This window comes from Symsagittifera roscoffensis, chromosome 10 (assembly GCF_963678635.1).
Source record: "Symsagittifera roscoffensis chromosome 10, txSymRosc1.1, whole genome shotgun sequence".
Classification (NCBI taxonomy): Eukaryota; Metazoa; Xenacoelomorpha; order Acoela; family Convolutidae; genus Symsagittifera; species Symsagittifera roscoffensis.
This window is the reverse complement of record NC_087071.1, coordinates 4,684,853-4,704,470: the sequence shown is the minus strand read 5'-3', so window position 1 is coordinate 4,704,470 and position 19,618 is coordinate 4,684,853. Positions and strand designations below refer to the sequence as shown.

Sequence of the window (19,618 nt, the reverse complement as noted above, 5' to 3'; positions counted from 1 at the left end):
GTTTTTCCAAGTAATTTGAAATTGCGCCCCCCTAACTTTTTTGTGATTTTTTTTCAACCGCATATCGAATTTTGTACTTAAACATTTTCCAAAAAAATTTTTGCATGCAAAATTCAATTTTTTGTGCGCCTAACGTAGTCCTGGATACACTATTATCGGATTTTTTTGCTTTTCGATCAATTTTTTTTTCAAAACCGCTTAAGACTTCTCTTTTTTGTATGGCATGTTTATGGATGCCTTGATCAAGGTCTGATAATTTAAAAGTTCAAAAATTAAAAAAAAATCATCGTTGAATAATCATGTTTTTCCATTATGAAAATTGTATGATTCACATTTTTGGTCAAACTAGGAACTTCGTCTGAAATGCTGAGATCATCATTCATGTAGTCAATTAAGGAATGCTTTGAAAGCATTTTGTTGCCTTCTTTTCAAATTGTAATAAAATACTGGTACAAGAAGCTGCTAACTTAACTGAACTTGCTTCAAAAGAATTATTTCTTCTTTTGCCGCTATATATAAAAGTAAACCCTCCCCCCATTGAACATGAACAATCAGTTTTCAACAATTCAGACAGCAAAAAAACTTCCGATTTTCTAAACGTTCTAGAATCAATCACCAAGAATGTATATATGATGCCAAACTGTGTATTTTTGAATTTCAAGGGTATTCCGCAACAACGGACGCTCTCTTTGTTCTTCTTTTTTTTCATTAATCGTTTGGACAAACTTTTACGTGTTTAAAAACTTGTCTTTCGATTCCAGAGGCCTACAAATACCAAACTGAGCGAGTGCTATCGAGTGCTATCGAGGCCCATCGAGCCCTCAGTTTATCCGCGTAATACCTCGCTTTGGCAAAACTACGATTGCATTCAAATATAATTGATTTTTATACAAAACTTTTTTTAGTAAAAAATTGATTGCATGTTACCCAATTGAACACTAAAAAAAGTAATATAGGGATTTTATACCGTTCAGAAAAATAGATTATTAAGTGAAGAAAATGGATTTTTGCGGTATAAAATCTGCATAGAATCTGTATATCGATTGCAATGCATTTTCTAAGGCCCAAAATTTAACTATTTAGACTAAAAAATGGATTATAATGTCTACAAAATTGACTTTTTTTACTCTTAGAAGCATGCTGTTTGCAAACTCAAACAAAAAAAAAACAATTCACAAATCATAAAAATTATCAAAAAAACAAGATTACGTCTCAGAATATGCAATAAAATCATGAAAATCATCAATATAAACAAGTCTTTGAGCACAAAAAAATGCAATAAATATGATAAAATTGGTGAGTTTTTCTTTAGTGTCTTGAAATTTTTTTTTTATAAATTTAAATCATCAATTGATCGGGGCAAAAACTTGAAAGAAAATTTTCTTTATTTTCCGATTATTTTTCTAAATCAGACTTGACGGACAGCTACCGCACAATAAGGCCTATTGAAGCTGTCAAAAACTAAAAAAGTCAAAAAGCATTTGTTTATAGAGTTTAGAGTGTCAAAACTTTATTAATAAGAGTAGACATCCCTCTACTTTTTTACTATGTAAATTTAGATCAGAGGCTTAAGCTTCGTAGCAAGCTTATAATAGTTTAATTTAGAAGCGAAGCAAGGTGCTCTGTTTTAAGTCAAAATACTTAAATATTTGGGAGAAGATCGCTTGAAGACTTTTAATTGCCAGGGGCAGATCAAAATGACCTTTTTTTGCGCACGCAATGAGCCAGACAAAAAGTTACCATTTGATATTTGCAGTGGGTTAGGTTTTGCAGAAATTGAAGTCATTTATTATGTTGAAAGGGCGGCAAATAAGATTTTGTGCCGCTTAGATGCTTTTGTTGCAAATTGGGTAGAAAGTGAAGAATATATAGGCTCAGGATTTTTTTTTCATTTAGATCAAAACTTCTGATGAATTTTTTGCTCTCGGGGATCGATTACTGGATATATTCGCGGGCTTCCCAGGTAATGCAACACTATAGTTACATGACACGAGGCTCAAAAAATTGATCGTTTTATGCAATGATGAAGGCAGCTATGGGAAGATTATACGCATGGCGAACTAATGAAAATAGGTAAGTTATTAAATCTCATGTTTTCCTGTTTTCATACCCGGCTTAAAAATTAACTCATAATTTCTATAACTAGAGACCAGTGAAGGAGCTGTCAGAATATTCAAACTTGAAATCTTTCCAATTATTTTCGTTCTAAAGCTTACGCACACTTTTCTTTCAGTCAACTTACTTGACAAAACCATAGGTTTGATTTGAGGGTTCTTAAAATATGTCAAAAATTTCCAGATTTATTTCGTTCACCTTCTAAGTCACCATGTTGGTCCTGCAAAATTCCCCTGGAACTAGTTTACAGAGCATCTTCAAAGTAGCCTTTTCTCTAGTTGGGTCAGCAAGACACACTGAAAAAAAAACGCCATGACAGTTTGAATGATAGCTTGGTAAAAAAATATACGTTGAAAATCTGATTTGTTTCAAATCGATCTTTTTATACAAATTTTTTGTAACATGTTAAAATCAGCTTAATTACTCGCAATTTTTTGTTAATGAGTTTAACCTAATTAATATCCTATTTTAATCCTAGTTTTCCAAAATGTTATTTTTTTCCAATTGTTGGATCTGTTTGAGTTTTGGAATCATGTTCATTTCATTATTTTATGAGGCACGCCCTAAAAATTAGCTCACCGTTTCAGTGTTTGGAACAAACAAATACAATCATGGTTCAATGAATCAAATTTTCAAGTAAGGCGGTGATAGTAGAGAAACCCTGAAATGACTTTGAAAGCACTGAAAGATGGTTTGAAAAATATTCTGTAGCAAAAATTGTTTGCAATTGGCTTCTTGAGGCCCTCTTTTTTTTTACAATGAACATCAACTATTAAGTAATTACCTATAAAAACGCTAAATGATATGAAGTTTTACCTAGTAAAGTTTTTAAAGGAGGCAATTTCTGCATTATGCCTGGCTAACATCGGGCTGCTCGCACAGGAAGTAATAGAATTTATAGTTCAAAGCTTATGTCATTGTAAGAAAAGTAAGAAAAATAGATAAAGCAGTAACACCAAAAAACAATTTGGTCATGACCAAGTTTTTTCCGAGCAATTCAATTGCGAAAATCATCGACAACTTCATTTTTTAGCCAAAACTAGGCACCAGTGCACAATTTAATAAATTTTTTGTTTCCTTATGTAGCTTTAAGTAAATTTGTAGTTTAAGGAGGTTACGGACACTCGTTTATAGTATCATTAAAAATTTTTCTCCATACCAACTCATCAAGATTCAATCAGATATCAATACCTCTGATCACTTCAAAAAACAAAATTTAAACATTAAAATTGGAAATTGAAATAAAGTATACTTCTAAAAAATTCGAAAAAATAGTTGAAACCTTTTATTTTTTAATCCACTGTTTCACTAGACTAGATTAGCGTGCCATAAGTACTAACGCACTTAGTACTTAATTCCCGAGCCAAAAGAAAGTTTTTTTTATTTCCATGAGCAAATCAATGTTAATTTCCATCACGTTCTTTTTTTACTTTCTCTGTATCTTTTGAAAATTTAAGATTAAATTGGGATAAAAGCCTGATGAAATGTTTTGTAATGACTTTCAAACAAATTACTTTGAAATGACTTTCAAAGGACAAAAGCCGGTTAAAATTTTGAGAAATTTTATTCTGTGGGCGTAAAGTAACCAGTAGATCATAACTAGTTTCAGAGGTGTTCTTGCTATGGAAAAGTTTTTACAATTACAAAGCAAAACTGATTTTTTATTGCTCACTGTTGTTCTTTGGAAAGCGAATGAGCTTGAATTACACTTTATGGTGCGAAAAACAACAGACGGAAATTGATAAGGTAAATTTGCGCGGTGTCAAAAATCGGCTAAAAACTAATGATTAATTTTGCGCTGGCAATCCAGCTCAGGCAATCAATGAAATGTTCCGGCGAACGTTTCGGAGCTATGACTGCTCTAATACTATCACAGAATTCTGGTAGTTATACTATATTTAGGTTTTGTCCACTTTTCTGGTAAAAGCACTCGATTTTAAAGTCTGCATCGCCAACACAGAAACATTTTCTAGAGACAACGGATCAAGAGACTTTTCCTTATTTTGGCTGTAGTTTTTCTCAAAAAATAAAGAATAAGTCCAGCTCTTCAGATTCCACAAAAGCCAATTTGAGCCAGTAAACATGCTTTGTTGCTTGCAGCAATTTTTTTCTACTGCAAGAACACCTACAAAGAGAATTTTGACAAAATGGCTATTTTACGCCTTAAAAATTTTTTCGTATATTTAAACCGCGCTATGTTCTTCCCAAAGGTTTTATCAAAGTTTCAAACCTCTATTTTTAGTGAATCCAGAGCAAACAATAAAAAGATGAAAAAAGAAATTGTTAATTTGCCTGTTGAAGTCAAAAGTTTGCAACTGCTGACGCGTGACTGTGTAGGCACCTGCGCTTTGGCTCACTTTTTTTGGATACCCCCCTAGGGTATCTAGTAACGAGTTCCCGGATTGACCAAAAATGCTTATCATGCAATTCTTATAACTGGGAAATTTCTTTTCATACAATTCCATACGTACAGAAAATTGTATGAAATCTCGATAATAAACTTTTTCCCAAATATGGAAATTGTATGATAGGTGTTTTTTTCATAAACCAAAAAGATGTTTTTTTGTTTTTAATTTTGGTTTCTTAAAATTTTTGGATTGTTGTTTGCACCCGAGCACACGTGACAATGACCTTGGTTACTCAGAGCACCAAAGGTTGGACGGTCTTGCATTTACAATGCATAGAAAACGACCTGAATTGTCTTCGAGCTGTTGTTCGCAAATTATATAACAAAAGTAACAAACTGGAAATTGTATGACAAGCATTTTTTTTTCTTAAGAAAATTTTAAATCCGTTTTTTTTTTGTCACCAGTCTGTTTAACTGTTCTCAAAAAGCTGCAATGGTTTAATTTTTTTTCTATTGTTTTTCGAAATGTATGAAAATTGTATGACAAGCATTTTCTCCATACACTTGGTGTATGGAATTGTATGATAATGATTTTTGCTGTATGGAATTGTGTGATAAGCACTTTAGGCGTATGGAGGTCAACCCGGGTTGTCACTCATATAAAAAATTATTCAATGGTTAGGCATATGTAAATTTTGTACATCGTAACAAATCCCCCTAAGCAAAAGGTGGCAAAAAGTTAAAGAGATCCCTTTTTTCATTTGTTATTTGACCTTTTATCCAGCTGAAACTTGATATCGAGAAAACGATTTATAATCTGCTATTTTATTTATTTCTAAGGTTACTAATTATAATCTACAACCTCAATAAATTGATCAGACTAAATACATTTTGAATACAGTTTCTGACTACCATTTACATCTCAAATATACTCATTTTAACTACTTCGTATATAGATTTCGACTTTATGGCTAAACGCTAGTAATTAACAAATATTTAAATATAAATTAATGTTTTTAGTTATCTTCTGTGTTCAAATTACGTTCAATAATGCGAGTGATCATTCAAACTACAGTTATATTAGACGACAAGTCGATTAGACGACAAGTCAGTTAGACGACAAGTCAGTAAGACGACAGGCGGATTAGACGACGGGGTAGCTAGCCGATGTAGCAACACCACACTGGTTGTTTCTATTTCTGGACATTTTGATGTACCCATTTTCACCCCAAGATTCACCCCACGAGTTTTTGACGATCCAGTAATCCTGGCCGTCTTCGGTCCCGTAGCCGACGACTAGCACTCCGTGGTCCAGTTGTTCCGGGGAGCAGTTGGGTTCGTTGTAGACCCCGCCGCTGTACATTTGGAAGCTAAAGCAAAAAAAAAAACTGATAGCTATCGATTCAACCTAATCATTCGTGAGTTGAAACCATAATCAAGTTTAAAAATTCAAGTTATGATTGTTATCTAGAATGATTGAAGTTGATACAACAAATTGCTGAAGTTTCTGAGCATGTCTCTGTAAAAAAAATGGAGCCCAGTTATTATGATGGGTATTTGATATCAATTTTGATACTACTTTGTTATTGGAACCAAATAACTCAACGAAATTAGCAAAAACGACTTTTGAACTTAGCAAAAATTATTCGCTAAATTTGTGGCCCGCAAATTTATTTATTCGCAAAATTTGGGGTCCCGTGACTGTAAATGAAGAGGTCCGGATTCGAACCTGCGACCTCAAGTGCTAGACAGTTCACTGCCTTCTTACCTCATATGTGATGCGTCGATGGCGATGCTGATTGGCCCGATTGTTCCGACTGCTTCTTTGAGTGCATCTTCATCGCCTGCGGGGATGTCCCGGTAGCCGGCATCGGTAGCTCCGACATCGCTTTTCTGGAATCTGAAATTAAACACATTGCGAGGCCGAATTGGGTGATTTTTTTCTGCATTGTAAGCGGATTCTGCAACAAAAGGACGCTATCTCTGATCTTCTGTAGTTCATTCGTTTTCTTTGATTGTTCCGACAAAATTTTAGCATGCTTAAAGACATGTCTGCGGATTCCAGAAAGCTACACACACCAAATTGAGCGCCTTAGAGAAAGAGTAAAATGGTCTGCGAATACTTTTAGGATATCGCTCGATAGGCAGCTCACTGGCTTTTCTATTACCAGGATTGACCATATATACTAATCAAAAAGTTTTCATGTATGGACAAAAAGCTAAAAGCTACTCACACACTTTTTAAGAAATTCTATAAGTACACAAAATTGCAAAAACAGTCCATGATTTGTGGTTTTTCATAAATAGAAATTGTATGACTAGCATTTTTCCATAAGCCAAAAAAACCTGGCTTAAATAGAAATTGTATGACTAGCATTATTCCATCAGCCAAAAAAAACCTGGCTGATTTTTTTCTGGCTTAATTCCTTTTCAAATATTTGGGACTGTGTTCGTAACCAAACATAAGTGTCAAATACTTTTTTTTCTCAAAAGTAGAGTCACCAAAATGTGACCGTCTTGCTTTTAAAATGCATTGGAAACGACCTGAATTGTTTTATAATGTTTTTATTCACAATATTAACAAAACAAACGAACTTTTAAATTCAGGCAAAAATTTCCAAAGATGAGTTTAGCAAATTAGAAATACAAATTAAGGGTTCTTTTTTTAATTAAGGCATACATAAAAAAGCCATGCAAAATAGATAGACGTTTCCGAGCGTGTTTGAAAACATTTATCCAGAGAAACGGAAAAAAGTCCAAGTTTTGTGTATCAAGGACTACGTTATATACATAGAAAGTAACTTTTGCACTTAGAGCAAAAAGTAATTTTTAAAAATATTCCTTTCCATAAAACATTCGTTTTGTGTATAAAAAAAATTGTCGGCAAATTTGAAATGCCATCCAAAAAGTGCTTGTCATACAATTTTTGTATTTGGAAATTGTATGATTAGCCATTTTTCTGACAAAATTATTTATTTTTTCTGACAATACACCAACATCTATGCCGAAACAAAGAAATTTCCTTGAAAATTCGATTAATCAATTTAAGCAAAATGTATGAAATTTGTATGACCAATATTTTTTCTCAGACTTAGTTCATGGAAATGTATGATTAGCATTCACAGTCTATGGAGGTCAACCTGGAGTTCTTTCATGATGGCATCTTTAGTTGGCATAGCTTAAGTAATAAAAAAAACAATTTTCCCCTGCTTTAACCCAAATAAATTAATTGTCCATCTTTCGAATAACCTAGTTAGTTTGAACAAGACTGCACGTATCAGGACAAAACCCTGATTGTTTCTACTGACCTTCAACTGCTTTTGCTGATGATTTCAAATTATATCGGTGAAATTTTGAGTCGCATTTGAAATCAACAAGACCAAATAGGTTGCTTTACTTCAATTAGGATCAGTTTTGCAGAGCGGAATAACTTGGCGCATGTAAATAATTCTCGTTGTTCCGAATTTCGATACGAAAGTAACGGAATATTTGTGCTCGGGGTGATTTTTTAAACAATTTTTGACGGAATTTTTTTTATCATTCGAAAGCTATTGTTATCTTGAGCTTAAATTTGAAAAGATATTTCACCTGTGATCATTTTTCGTAAAGTTATGGGGGTTTAAAGATTGCCATTTGGGCCAATTTGGGACAATTAACGCGCGATATATTTCGCGCTATTAACGCGGAAGCGGAGATTTAATCGGTCTTGGAAATCGTTCCAAATTGGTTGAAAGAAGCTTCTTTGCCATAATTGATTTGTTACAAGAAGCGAAATCTATCCTTTTGTACTTTATATGGCGTGTGGGGGGATGATTTTCGTTAAAAAATTCAAATTTTAGAAAAAAAAATTTCATTTAATTTTATTACATTTAATTTTTTTTTATAGGTTATTACTGCTCCATAAACCTTAAAAGGCAGTCAGAACATTCAGAGCTTCGTCCTGATACGAGCAGTCTTGTTAAGTTTTTTGGATCAAAGTATAAAATGAGCAGTTTTAGACAGACACGTTTCACTTTGTACAGACAAACAAAGTGATGTGTGCGTATATCAGCGCGCACGTGAGGCTGTGAATTGATACGCCAAGTGAGCTGAAGATGTTCTGGATAAAAAAACACCACAAGCATCTATAATTTTCACTTTCTTTGAAAATGTGACCAAAAGTTGCTCTTACAAAAGTTTCCACAAAAATTTGTTCAAATTTTCACGCTATTAAGTTTTATTGCAGCTCAGATGACAAAAATCATTCTGGACAGATTTTTGTAAAATTGAACTACAGAAAAAATGAACGAAGAAAATATAAAAAAGAGCCAAAAATAAACGAAATCTGACCTGCATTTGTCGTTTTCTGCCTCGTAGGGGTAACTCTTCTCAGTGTCCAGCCCCCCGTTGTCCTTCACATACTGGAAGGCGTAGTCCATCAGTCCCCCGTTACAGCCCATGTTCCCATAGCTACGCGTGCAGTCCACCAAATTCTGCTCGCTCAGAGACACTGAAATGAGAAAATGATATTTTTGTAAATCGAGAGTTGAAGAAGACGAAGAAAAAATGAGCTAAGAAAATAAACCCAAGCAAAGTCAAGAAAAAAATCATTAAAATTTCGGGAAATTAAAAATAATCGAATTGTTTTTGGCAATCGAAAATTGAAGAAGAAAAAAAAATTGAAAAAATAAACCCAAACAAAGTCAATAAAAACAATCAATAAAAATGCGAATAATCAAATTGCTTTTGACAATCGTAAGTTGACGAAGAAGAAAAAATGAATTGAAAAAAAAACCCAAGCAAAGTCAATAAAAACAATCAAAAAAAGTGGGAAATAAAAATAATCGAATTGTTTTTGGCGATGGAAAATTGAAGAAGAAAAAATGAATTGAAAAAAACCCAAGCAAAGTAAAAAAAAACAATCAATAAAAATGCAAATAATCAAATTGTTTTTGACAATCGAAACTTGAAGAAGAAGAAAAAATGAATTGAAAAAAAAATAAACCCAAGCAAAGTCAATAAAAACAATCAACAAAAAAGTGGGAAATTAAAAATAATCGAATTGTTTTTGGCAATGAAAAATTGAAGAAGAAAAAATGAATTAAAAAAAGAAAAAAAATGAACTAAAGCAAAGTCAAGAAAAACAATCAATAAAAAAGTGGGAAAATAAAAATAATCGAATTTGTTTTTGGCAATGATTGAAATGATGATTTAAATTTTTCCTGTCGTCATTTTGACTTTTTTTGAAATTCAAAAAAAAACTTAGTTTCAGTTTATTCGTTTTGTGCTCAGAGACACTGAAAAAGAATATCGCAAAAAACTAATAAGTTCTTGGAGCTAGTAGATTATAGGCAATTAACTTAAGGCACAACAAAAATCCTTTAAAATAAACTTAAGCGCAGTCACAAAAAAAAACAATCAACAAAAATTGTGAGAATTTACAAGTCTTGAAAACACATTATGTGATAATTTTTGAAAACCGAAAGTTGAAAAATGAATAGAAAAAAACTCAAAAAGCCAAACAGGAATTAAATGCGTAGGAAAAATATATGCTAAGTATAAAATTCGAATTTCAAAAACGTATGACTTTAAATTCGAAATGACACTCAGTTGATTAGGACGAAAGCTAGAAAAAATTGCCCGAGCCTCGTTTTTAGTTTCCCGCAAAAATATTTTGCCTTAAGTTTTCTGGAAAAGGGCGAAGATTTCTCCAACGGAAAAGTTTTAATCTGTGAACTTTGTTGAGCCCTTTAGGAGCTCTATACACATTTTTTCTTTCGAATTCATCTCCACCGATTTGGGAGGGTTGTATTCTAAATGTTTACTTTCTGGTGACAGAAAGTAAACATTTCTTATTAAGATTATCAGGGACTACTGAGTTTATCAATTTTTAGGCTGAAGCTCAAAAGTGATGTTAATTTTAGATTTTTGAATCAAAGACTTCCTGTGGAAACAAAAAATTTTGTCGTGAAATAAACGTAGAGCTCGTTTTCGCAATAAAATGGCTGGTTTCGGCACTTTTTTAGAAATACAATCATTAACAAATATTCCATAATCTAAGGTAAATTTAAAGAGTGAGGTATAGAAAAACAGAATCTGAATGAGGCCTTTATAACTTTCTGAAACTCGTAAAAATTCGATTTAAAATTCACCTTAATAGTTAGGTATCTGCAACTAACAGAAAATCTTTGAAAGATTATCAAGCCTATTTAAGCATATAGCTTGTTAATTCATTGCCAGGCCAATCTCTGCTCTAGATAGGCACACAAGTCGCTGTCTGCTTGTTCCTGGATTCCACAGACAAGTCTTTAAACGTGTTAAAATTTTGTCGGAACAATCAAAGAGAATGAAAGGAAAAAAGGAGAACAAAAAGAGCTTCCTTCGTTGCGGAATTCGGTTACAATACACAAAAAAGTCCTCCTAATGATTTTTCCCCCAATTCAGACTGAGTTTGTGGTATTTTGCCCCCAATTCAGAGTTAGTTTTTGGTATTCCCACAAACCCCCCCCCCCCCCCCCCCCCAATTCAGACTTGGTTTGTGGTATTTTAACTGGACTGCATACCCAGTTTGTGAGTCTTGGCGAAGTGTTGTCCCTCCAGCGAGCCTGTGGAAGAGAATGACCAGCAGGATCCACACTGGCCTTGGTTCTTCACTGGCGTCACGTACCCTTTTTCTCGCCAGTCGATACTCTCCGGCGCTTTCTAGAACAACAAGAAGATCGTATGAAATCAATCGCGACTCTTTTACTACCCCCCCCCCCTAAGAAAAAGGGAGGAGATTCGTTACAAGGTGTGCTTAATTCAAATATGCTTAGCCAATATGCAATTTGGTCTTATAGTCTTATTATTTCGAAGTTCATTTAGCTCTTAATTCGTTTCTACATGTACCATAAGAGGATAGCATAAAGTATTCATGAAACTACGAAAAAATGCGAATACTAAAAAAACCTGCCTTGCCTTTAATTGTAATTTTTTAACATTCATTGTGCCAATCAGCAATTAATGTTGTACAAAATCACCATCAGCTCAAAGCTAAACCAATTTTTAAATGATGTCAAAAATTTGACCAAAGGTCAGACGGATATTTTGGCCCAGTCTCTCCCAAATAAGAGTCTGACCAGTTTTTCCCAGTTTTTTATAAGGCTTGATCCTCGCAAGAATCCGAGACCTGTCCTTGGGCTCAATTTTTTATTTGCAGTAACACATACCGATTCGGCTGGTTTCGTGAACATTTTCGCCCCGCTCGGCTTTTCTGTCATCTGCAGTTTCTTCTCGTATTTGTACCCATTCATAGTACTTCTGACGTCATAAATGGAGAGGTCAGAGTACTCGTTGAGGGCAGTTGTGAACGAGGATTTGTTCAGACTCGCTTCTAGATTGTGTTGATTCACATATCTGAAAAAAATTATGATTACGAAAAGTTTCAAATTTCGATTGCAAGTTTCGAGTTCTGACCAACCAAATTAGTTGTTGAAGGAAAAAGAGCCTTTTTTTTTGTTAGTCACTGAGATCAAATTTGAAAGGTTGCCGAAACTTTCAATCCTTGTTGAAAAAATTGTGAAAGCTCGTTGACAAATTGTAAAATTGTGGTGAAATCTTACACCCCCCCCCCCCCCCCCCCAATTTTCAATTTTTTTTTTCATTTTTGGCAAAATTTTTATTTTTGGCCGACCCCTTCATTAAAGTTTCAGGGCGCTTATGTTTTGAAATAGATTCATAAGCTCGTTTGCTTGATGAAAAACTTTCACCAAAACCTGCAGCGTTTCTCAAAATATTTTTAGCCGCTTTTTAAAATAAACTGCTTAAGTAAATTTGAGAAGCGATTCGACTACATCAGCCGAAATTCAACCAAACTTTTGAACATATACTTTTTGAATATTCGACTCACCTCCAACCCCCACGCTTCTGCTAATAACCTTTTTAAATTTTCTGGTGATTTTTCAAAACTGAAAAAAAAAACAAAAAAAAACTTCATACCTCAAGTTGCTGAGCCAAATGGAGAATCTTGTAATTTCTTCCTCGAAACTTTTGTACTCTTTTTTGAACAACTTTTTCCAATCTTCGAACTCGTCTTTGAACTCACTTTCAATTTCTTCCAAATACGATTTATTTTCATTCGAGTCAATTTTTTCCTCTTTTCCGGGAAAGGCGAATACAGCGACAAAAAGTAGCAAAACTGGGACAACTTTTATCAAATTCATATTTTTGGTAGATTTTCAAACTTTTCTTCTGTCGACTTCAAATTTAGTTTAATTCTGTTCAAAATGCCTTTCAAAACTGATTAAAATTAGACCAGTATAAAGTGAACAGCTTATAACAAAGTAATGTTACATGAAATCAGTTAATGACCTTTCGAAATAACTTCAGCTAGAGATAACACGTTGACATATTTGAACTTAGAAAGATAAGAATTGTATGAAATTGTGGTTCATTTCACATAGAGTATTTGCATAATATATTTCTTGTCGTATTTCTGACATACGATTAACATAACTTAATAGCCGAAACTTCAGTGACTAATAAAGTTGAAAGTTCTTTAAATTTCAGTTTCAATTTTCCCAGAAATTAATAATATTTTGGATGAAAATTTTTTTTTTTTTGAAACTTCAAATTTTTGAAAATCTGTTTTTCAAACTTTCGATTTCAAAAAAGGGCGCTAACAATAAACTAGGTATCAGAAAACACGTGATCTAGGTTTGGTTATAATTCATAACTTTTTATGACGAGGCAAACCTTCAGTTGTCAATGGACCACACAAGCTTGCTGACATAAATAAAGTCCTTCAAATCCCCAGGCTTCAAAGAAACTATCAGCGTACTAATTTGAAGCGCAAGGTAAACAGAATTAAAATCCAGGAATGGGGTACTCTGGCTATTTCATCCACAACTGTGATCACGTGACATTCGTTTTTAGGGTATTTCGCCCAACTTCGCAAAAACTAAATAGGCAAACATCAGAAATGGTAATGCTTTAGTCTGATTGGTTGAAAATGAATGCGTCGCTGAAATTTAAATTGATTGAATTTTAAATGAAGCGCATTGAAGGTTGATTTGGGCGGAATGATTTAAAAGACGCAAATTTTAATTTCGAACAATGAAAGGAGCAAAAAAAAATTCTTAGTGTTCTTGTTAACTTTATTCTCTGTTTTTTTTCAACAACAGTTTAGATTATATATGGCTTAAGTTTTGAGACGGTTGATGGAATTAGTTAGGGAGATCTAAAAGATTATTCAAAATGTGCGATGGAAAAAAATAAAGGGGGGTTATCCAACTTTCTAAAATTTCAAAAAATTGTTACTGGTGAGTTAGGACCGATGTGGTTAACTCATAGAGTAATTTCGGATAGGGTACACCGTCTGCTCGTCACGCTATCTTATTTTCGGCCGGATAGATTCGTGCAACTTCTTAGTCTAATACCGATCCTAATCTTACTCTTATACTATCTAGTTTCAGGTTGTTTAACTAGTCTCTGCTAGGCTCAATAGATCTAGGGTATACTGGTTTATTGCGGCTGCTGAAGTTCTCTTGGAGAGGCAATTAATTTCTAAGTTAAATTCAAATCTCTCTGGTGCCGAAATTACAAGTAATTTCAGCATTTACAAATAAGTGGGTTGTTAGTTTGATGGATCATGATTGGTTAATATTAAATACTTTACAGTGGTAAAATATCTAATTTATCCAATCATAAAATATAGTTTAGATCAGGTTCCACCCATCCGGGTTTTACAGAGTTTTTTAGAATTATCTTTCTGCAATTCAAAGGATGGATGATGGACGTTGGTATTTGGCGAACATCATATTCTTATCCGGTTTCTCTTGTTAGAGAAGTTCCAGGACGCTGGAATGATGGATATCAATCGTTGTGTCTTCTTGTGACAACGACTGTGTTTCCCAACGGAATCAATCTGATTTCAGAATGGTTTGCTATGACGGGTTTTTCTGTTTTATGTAGAGAACTTCTTTTGTGCTCGACCTCGTCTGGGAATGGCGTGGAGATTGTGCGTGGAGGGGATGCCTTGTTACTCGGATCTGTACGTATACTTGAACATCGAGGTGGTCATTGGTCTAGTTCAATGAAGTCCTTTTCTGCGAAGTCAAGTCGTACTCTAAATCCTTTGAGTTGTGATTGTGGACGGCATATTGGTTGTGGTTGGCCATTCTTTTTCGAGTGTAGTGGGGTCATTTTGTCTTTGGATGTTCGTCTTTGTTGTTGTATGCTGATCTATATACTGCAATGTATAATTTACATTTTATAAAATTTTTAAAATTTCAGTGTTTTTATTATGATTTTGGTTAGTTGTTTTCACAAAAGCATTTTGTTTTAGTTCGGTTATTTTGAAGAGTTACTCACCCTTGAGTACCTCTTATTAAAAATAGAAGTGTGGTCACAAAGCGTGGATGTAGCGCGGTGGGCTAGGCCGGCTATAGAGCATGCTCAGGACGTCCTCTCTGGTGGGTTAGGCCAGGAGAGGGAGTATGATTTCGTGCGGTTTCTGTGAGAAGTCCTGTTATGTGATAACGTTTTATGTCGAGTTTGTGGTGGTTTTTCTTATGTTTCGTTGATTGTGTCCTTTTTTCAAAAATCAAATTGTTTTTGTTATGGGTTTGTCTTTCGATTTTTTTGTGTTTTATTATTTCTTTCTTAGACTTTATAATAGTCTTCAAAAGAATAAATTATCCAGTTTTAAACTGGGTTAATCCGCTTTGGGTACCGTTGGTTTTCTTTTCTTAGTCATGCTGTTATTCTATGATTTGTGGTGTTTAGTAAGCTGCGTTGGTTAGTTTTGTTTAGTATATAATTCCTTTCCAACCGGGTTAAAGGAAATTTTGGAACTATTGTGTGTTAGAGTTGTTGAGTGTGAAAACTTGAAACTGAAATTCATTATTTAAACAATTCTTCGTGGGCGAGCTGTGCGACTTTGGATAGAATTCTTGTGCGAATGAATGAAAATATCAAAAGGTTAGTACTGCATTTTTGTTTTATCAATTTACTACATAGAATTTTAACTTTACTGCTAGTTTTGGGGAAAAATTAAGTTACAAATTTTCATCATTATTTAAATTACTGCTTTTGGGGAAACAATTTATAAATTAATTTACTACATTGGTATGAATTTTATTATATTTATCTAGTGCAAAATATTTATAGAGTTTTAGAAAAATTTTAACAAGTTTTTATTTTTTATTTTTCTTTTCTGTTTGTTGCAGATGATCGTGGGATGAAGACTAAAAATCTAAATCAGACATGAATAAAGAATGGTTAGTTTTAATTTAAATTTATTAGTGAAGAATATGTATAAATTATACTTACCAGTTAGTCGTCGGGGAAAAAACCGTGGGGGAAGATGTCGTGTATTATGTCGGAGTTTGTTAGTAATTTTGCTAGTATGCGAATGATGTTTTTAGTTTGAAGCAGTGGCCAAAGCAATTGAAGTGCTTTAATAGTTTTTAGTTCTTCAGCGCCAACTGCAAACTCATAAGGTGTGTTTTGAATGAGATTATATAATTTGTGATTGTATTTAGTGTTGTGGATGAATTCTAAAATTGGGATTTCTATAGGTTGGATAAATTCATGTGGGATAAGGAAGGGTCTGGATTCTTCTGCGTTAAAGGTCTTCGTGATGGGACAAAATATATACATTTGGGTTATGGGATCATAATTGCGGAGGATACCGTGAAGGTTAGTATCTTTGATGCAATATGTGAAATTAAGAAAAAATGGTGAAGTGTATTTAGAGTTAATAAACTGAAAACGGTGGTGTGGTTGTCTTGATGGAGTGTGTAGATCAAAATGATTTTGTATGAAGCGATAATATGTATATGTGTGGGTTTGTTTAGTGCGTAACATAATGTCGTGTGAGCAGTGCAAATCGCGTTCATGTGGTGCAAGGAAGTGGAAGGTTAGTGAAAATAATTGAAATTTTTCTTTAAAACTTTCGTAAGCGTGCATGTCGGTTAGTGCTTCAGAAATGATGTGATCAAATTTTCGATCAAATATATTGAGTGTAAATACATATGATGTTTTGATGAAGAATTTTTCTGTTATTTGTGGGTTAGCGAAGCGATCATCATCTAAAAGTTGGTCTTGATTAGTTCGGATGATGTTATGATCGTAATATTCTAGCGTAAATTCGTTAGCTCGGGGTGCAGTGAAGGTTTTTAGTGACTTTTTATATCCTATATAAGTAAATTGTCTATGTGTTAGTGGCGTGGTGAGTCGATATAGCATATCTTGATTTCTTTCTATATCGTTGTGAGTATTAGATAATGGTAGGCAAAGGGGATTAGTAAAATGATAATATGATGTCCAATGAAGTGTAGGTATTAAAACATGTTCATCTACAAAAGTGTGTCGTTAGTGTCGTGAGGGGTGTTTAAAGTATATTGTGGAAATGAAGGTAAGGTGATTGCTAGAAAATCTTTTGTGTTAGTGTGATGTGGATGATTAATATATTCACGGGCTGTTCCTGGTTTGGTTGGGAATGGATGGTTTGGGAATTTTCTTTTAAAAGTGCGATAAGCTCTATTAGTGCTATTTGATGATTCGGTGGAAGTGGATGATTGTGCTAATGATGCAGAATAAGCTGAAGAGGGTGTAGGGGTAGGTGCGTTTGAGGATTCTATTGTGGAAGAAATCTGATTTATAGTGGAGGTGTTAAGGTGTAATGGTTGTTGTTGTAGGGTGATAAAATTATCTAGTTCTTGGGAGATTTGGCGAATATCTGGAGAATTGTATGATCGGTCTGAATGAAATGAAGAGTAGGTTGGGGTGACTTGTGAAGCATAAGAGGGTGTAGAAATGGATGGGAGTGGGTTATTTGGTGGGATTGGTTGAAAAGGAGGTTTTGAAAAAAGTGAGGGGTTGGTTGGAAAATTATTGGATGGAGATGGTTCAGAGTCTGCAAATTCATCAGGGGTTTCAATATTAGGGTTATTGAGTTATGAAATGGAGTATAAAACTGAAACATTTAAATTAGTGTCTGAATTCATGCCTGATGTTATATTACTAGTTGGGAAATCGGGTGGCGGGAAAGCAAAAAGTGGAATTATTGTAATTGGAGTGTTGAGGTTGGTGGGATGGGAATTTGAGCGGTGTAGGGATCCAAGTTGTCGGCTCATCGTGGGCTAAAAAAATTATTTTTTTGAGACTGAAAAGCGGTGGTATGGGGTTGTTCGATAATTTGTTCATATGTATTTTCATCTTGTGAATGATGTGTCATTATATGTTGTATGGGACTTTGCGATATGTTTTGTCTAAAATTTGGATTATGTGTTATTGCTAAATTTCGAAAATTTCGTGGGACTAGGGATAATGGATGGTTATGTGGTAGGGGTGGTAACTGTGGTGCTGTAGGCGTTATTTCTATATGATTATGTTCTTCGTCGTACGTGTTCTGTCTTGTCGCTATTTTTGTGTTACATTCTTTTATTTGTGCGTCTAAAAGAATTTTGTTTATTGATGATGGAAAAATTCCAAAAAATCCTGCAAATAGTATGCGTGCTACACTTGCTTGTCTATTTACTTGTGTGTGTATAGCGCATGTATTATAGATTCCTTTTAAAAGTGAAAAAAGAAATCCTATAAAGTTAAACATTGCGTATAGAATAGTCAATTTTTCTAAGATGTAATAGGGCCATCCTAGAAAATCAAGAATTTCCTTTTTTAGTGTAAGAAAGCTAAAAATGTTTATAGGTGAGATATCTTGTGGTCGGTATTTTTCACCGTTTAGATATATATAGTCTTTAATGTCTTTAAAATATCCGCTATAATCTTGTGTATAGATATCTGCAAATCCAGTTTGCGTAAGTTTTGGTCAATTGATTGTCTTTGTATAGTGTCCGTTTGTGTTAATAATTCTTGGAATTGTTGTGTCCTAATGTGATGTTGGATATCGGATTTTGAATATATTCCAATTGATTGTAAGTCGATATTTGGGTTTCGAGCAATAGCTCTGATGCTTTCAGGTGAAAATTTTTTGAGTGATTGCATTAATGTGGGGTATGGGGTAAGAAGATAATATTTATCTTCATCAGGGTTCAGTTGTACTTCATTGTGGCTATTTTCTGATCCACATGGGACTGCGGTATCCCAGAAATATGTTCGTCTTGAAAGTGTGTCAACGAAATGTACATTATTTTTATAAAAGATAGGGATTCTTTTATAACATCGTTTATCTTCAAAAACATATAGTGGTGATACTTTTTTGGTACAGGTATAAAACCATAAATTGTTTCCTTCGTAGTCTAAAAAATTTGATCTATTTCCTGATAGTAAATATCCTGCGTAGGGTATTTTTAATACTGCTAGTGCAAGTGATTGTAGGATTTGTGTCCGTTCCAATTCGCATAGTTGGTGAAGTGTTTCTAATTCAGAGAGTGACATTTCCTGGAAAATTCGGCTAATTGTGTAGTCTAATTTCATATCTAAGTGAATATCATAGTGGATATTACCAAAATAAGAATTATTCATTAGTGATAGTTCTTGTGAGCGTGTGCTTCTAGTGTCATGTGGCTTTAGATGTCCACCAGGTTGACCATTACTTTTTTGAAAATTAACTGGTATATATGATGTTCCTTCGTTTAGAGGATGACCTGTGGCGTAAGGGTCAAGTTTTATTTTTCCAGTGGTCATGTCGAAACTTTTTTCGTATTCAACTAATATTTCAGAATATTGTGTTTTGTGAAGTGGGTTTCTGTATTTGCATGCAAGTTCTGTTTCTTGATAAATTTGAAAACGTGTCAATTTATTTTTTATATTGTGGATGTTTCTAAAATCAGTACTTTGTTTTCGTGATGGATTTACTTGTTCATATGGAATCGATTGTATGAAATATTTCTCGTGAAATTTTATCATTCGGGCGTGTATTTTTGCTACTTGAAATGTTGTACATGTATCTTCGGGAAACCAAACAATTGTTGCTTGTGTTCGTGTTGTAGGGTCACAATAGCCTTGATCGTTTTTACAAGGTAATCTAATTTCTTGATAGATCATTGTGTTGTCAGATAAATCTCATGTGAGTTGTATTTTTTCGAGTTGTATTTTCCAATCGAAAAACATTATTTCTTGATATCCTTTATTTTTTGTGTCTGCTTTGCAGTTTGATGGGTTATTTATACCAATGTGTGGTATCCAGTGTTTATCGTGCATGTCATAAGTTATTCTTCCATGTGCGCCGTT

General features: G+C 33.8%; 1 protein-coding gene across 1 annotated transcript; it reads right to left on the bottom strand.

Moving 5' to 3' along the window:
* Positions 1-5,271: 5,271 nt before the first annotated feature.
* Positions 5,272-12,808, bottom strand: LOC134854950 (procathepsin L-like). The gene is made up of 6 exons (XM_063871331.1): positions 12,419-12,808; positions 11,650-11,836; positions 11,005-11,143; positions 8,792-8,951; positions 6,231-6,362; positions 5,272-5,832 (listed from the first exon to the last, which is right to left on the bottom strand). Exons 1-6 carry the CDS (start codon positions 12,640-12,642, stop codon positions 5,607-5,609), a joined length of 1,068 nt encoding a protein of 355 aa, XP_063727401.1. The 5' UTR covers positions 12,643-12,808; the 3' UTR covers positions 5,272-5,606.
* Between the last annotated feature and the right edge of the window lie 6,810 nt (positions 12,809-19,618).

Excerpts from the sequence above, each read along its gene's own strand:
- LOC134854950 (XM_063871331.1), bottom strand. The coding sequence starts at position 12,642 with ATGAATTTGATAAAAGTTGTCCCAGTTTTGCTACTTTTTGTCGCTGTA. Across the intron at positions 11,144-11,649 it reads TCACGAAACCAGCCGAATCG|AAAGCGCCGGAGAGTATCGA; the intron begins GTATGTGTTACT and ends TTGTTGTTCTAG. Across the intron at positions 5,833-6,230 it reads ATCGACGCATCACATATGAG|CTTCCAAATGTACAGCGGCG; the intron begins GTAAGAAGGCAG and ends TTTTTGCTTTAG.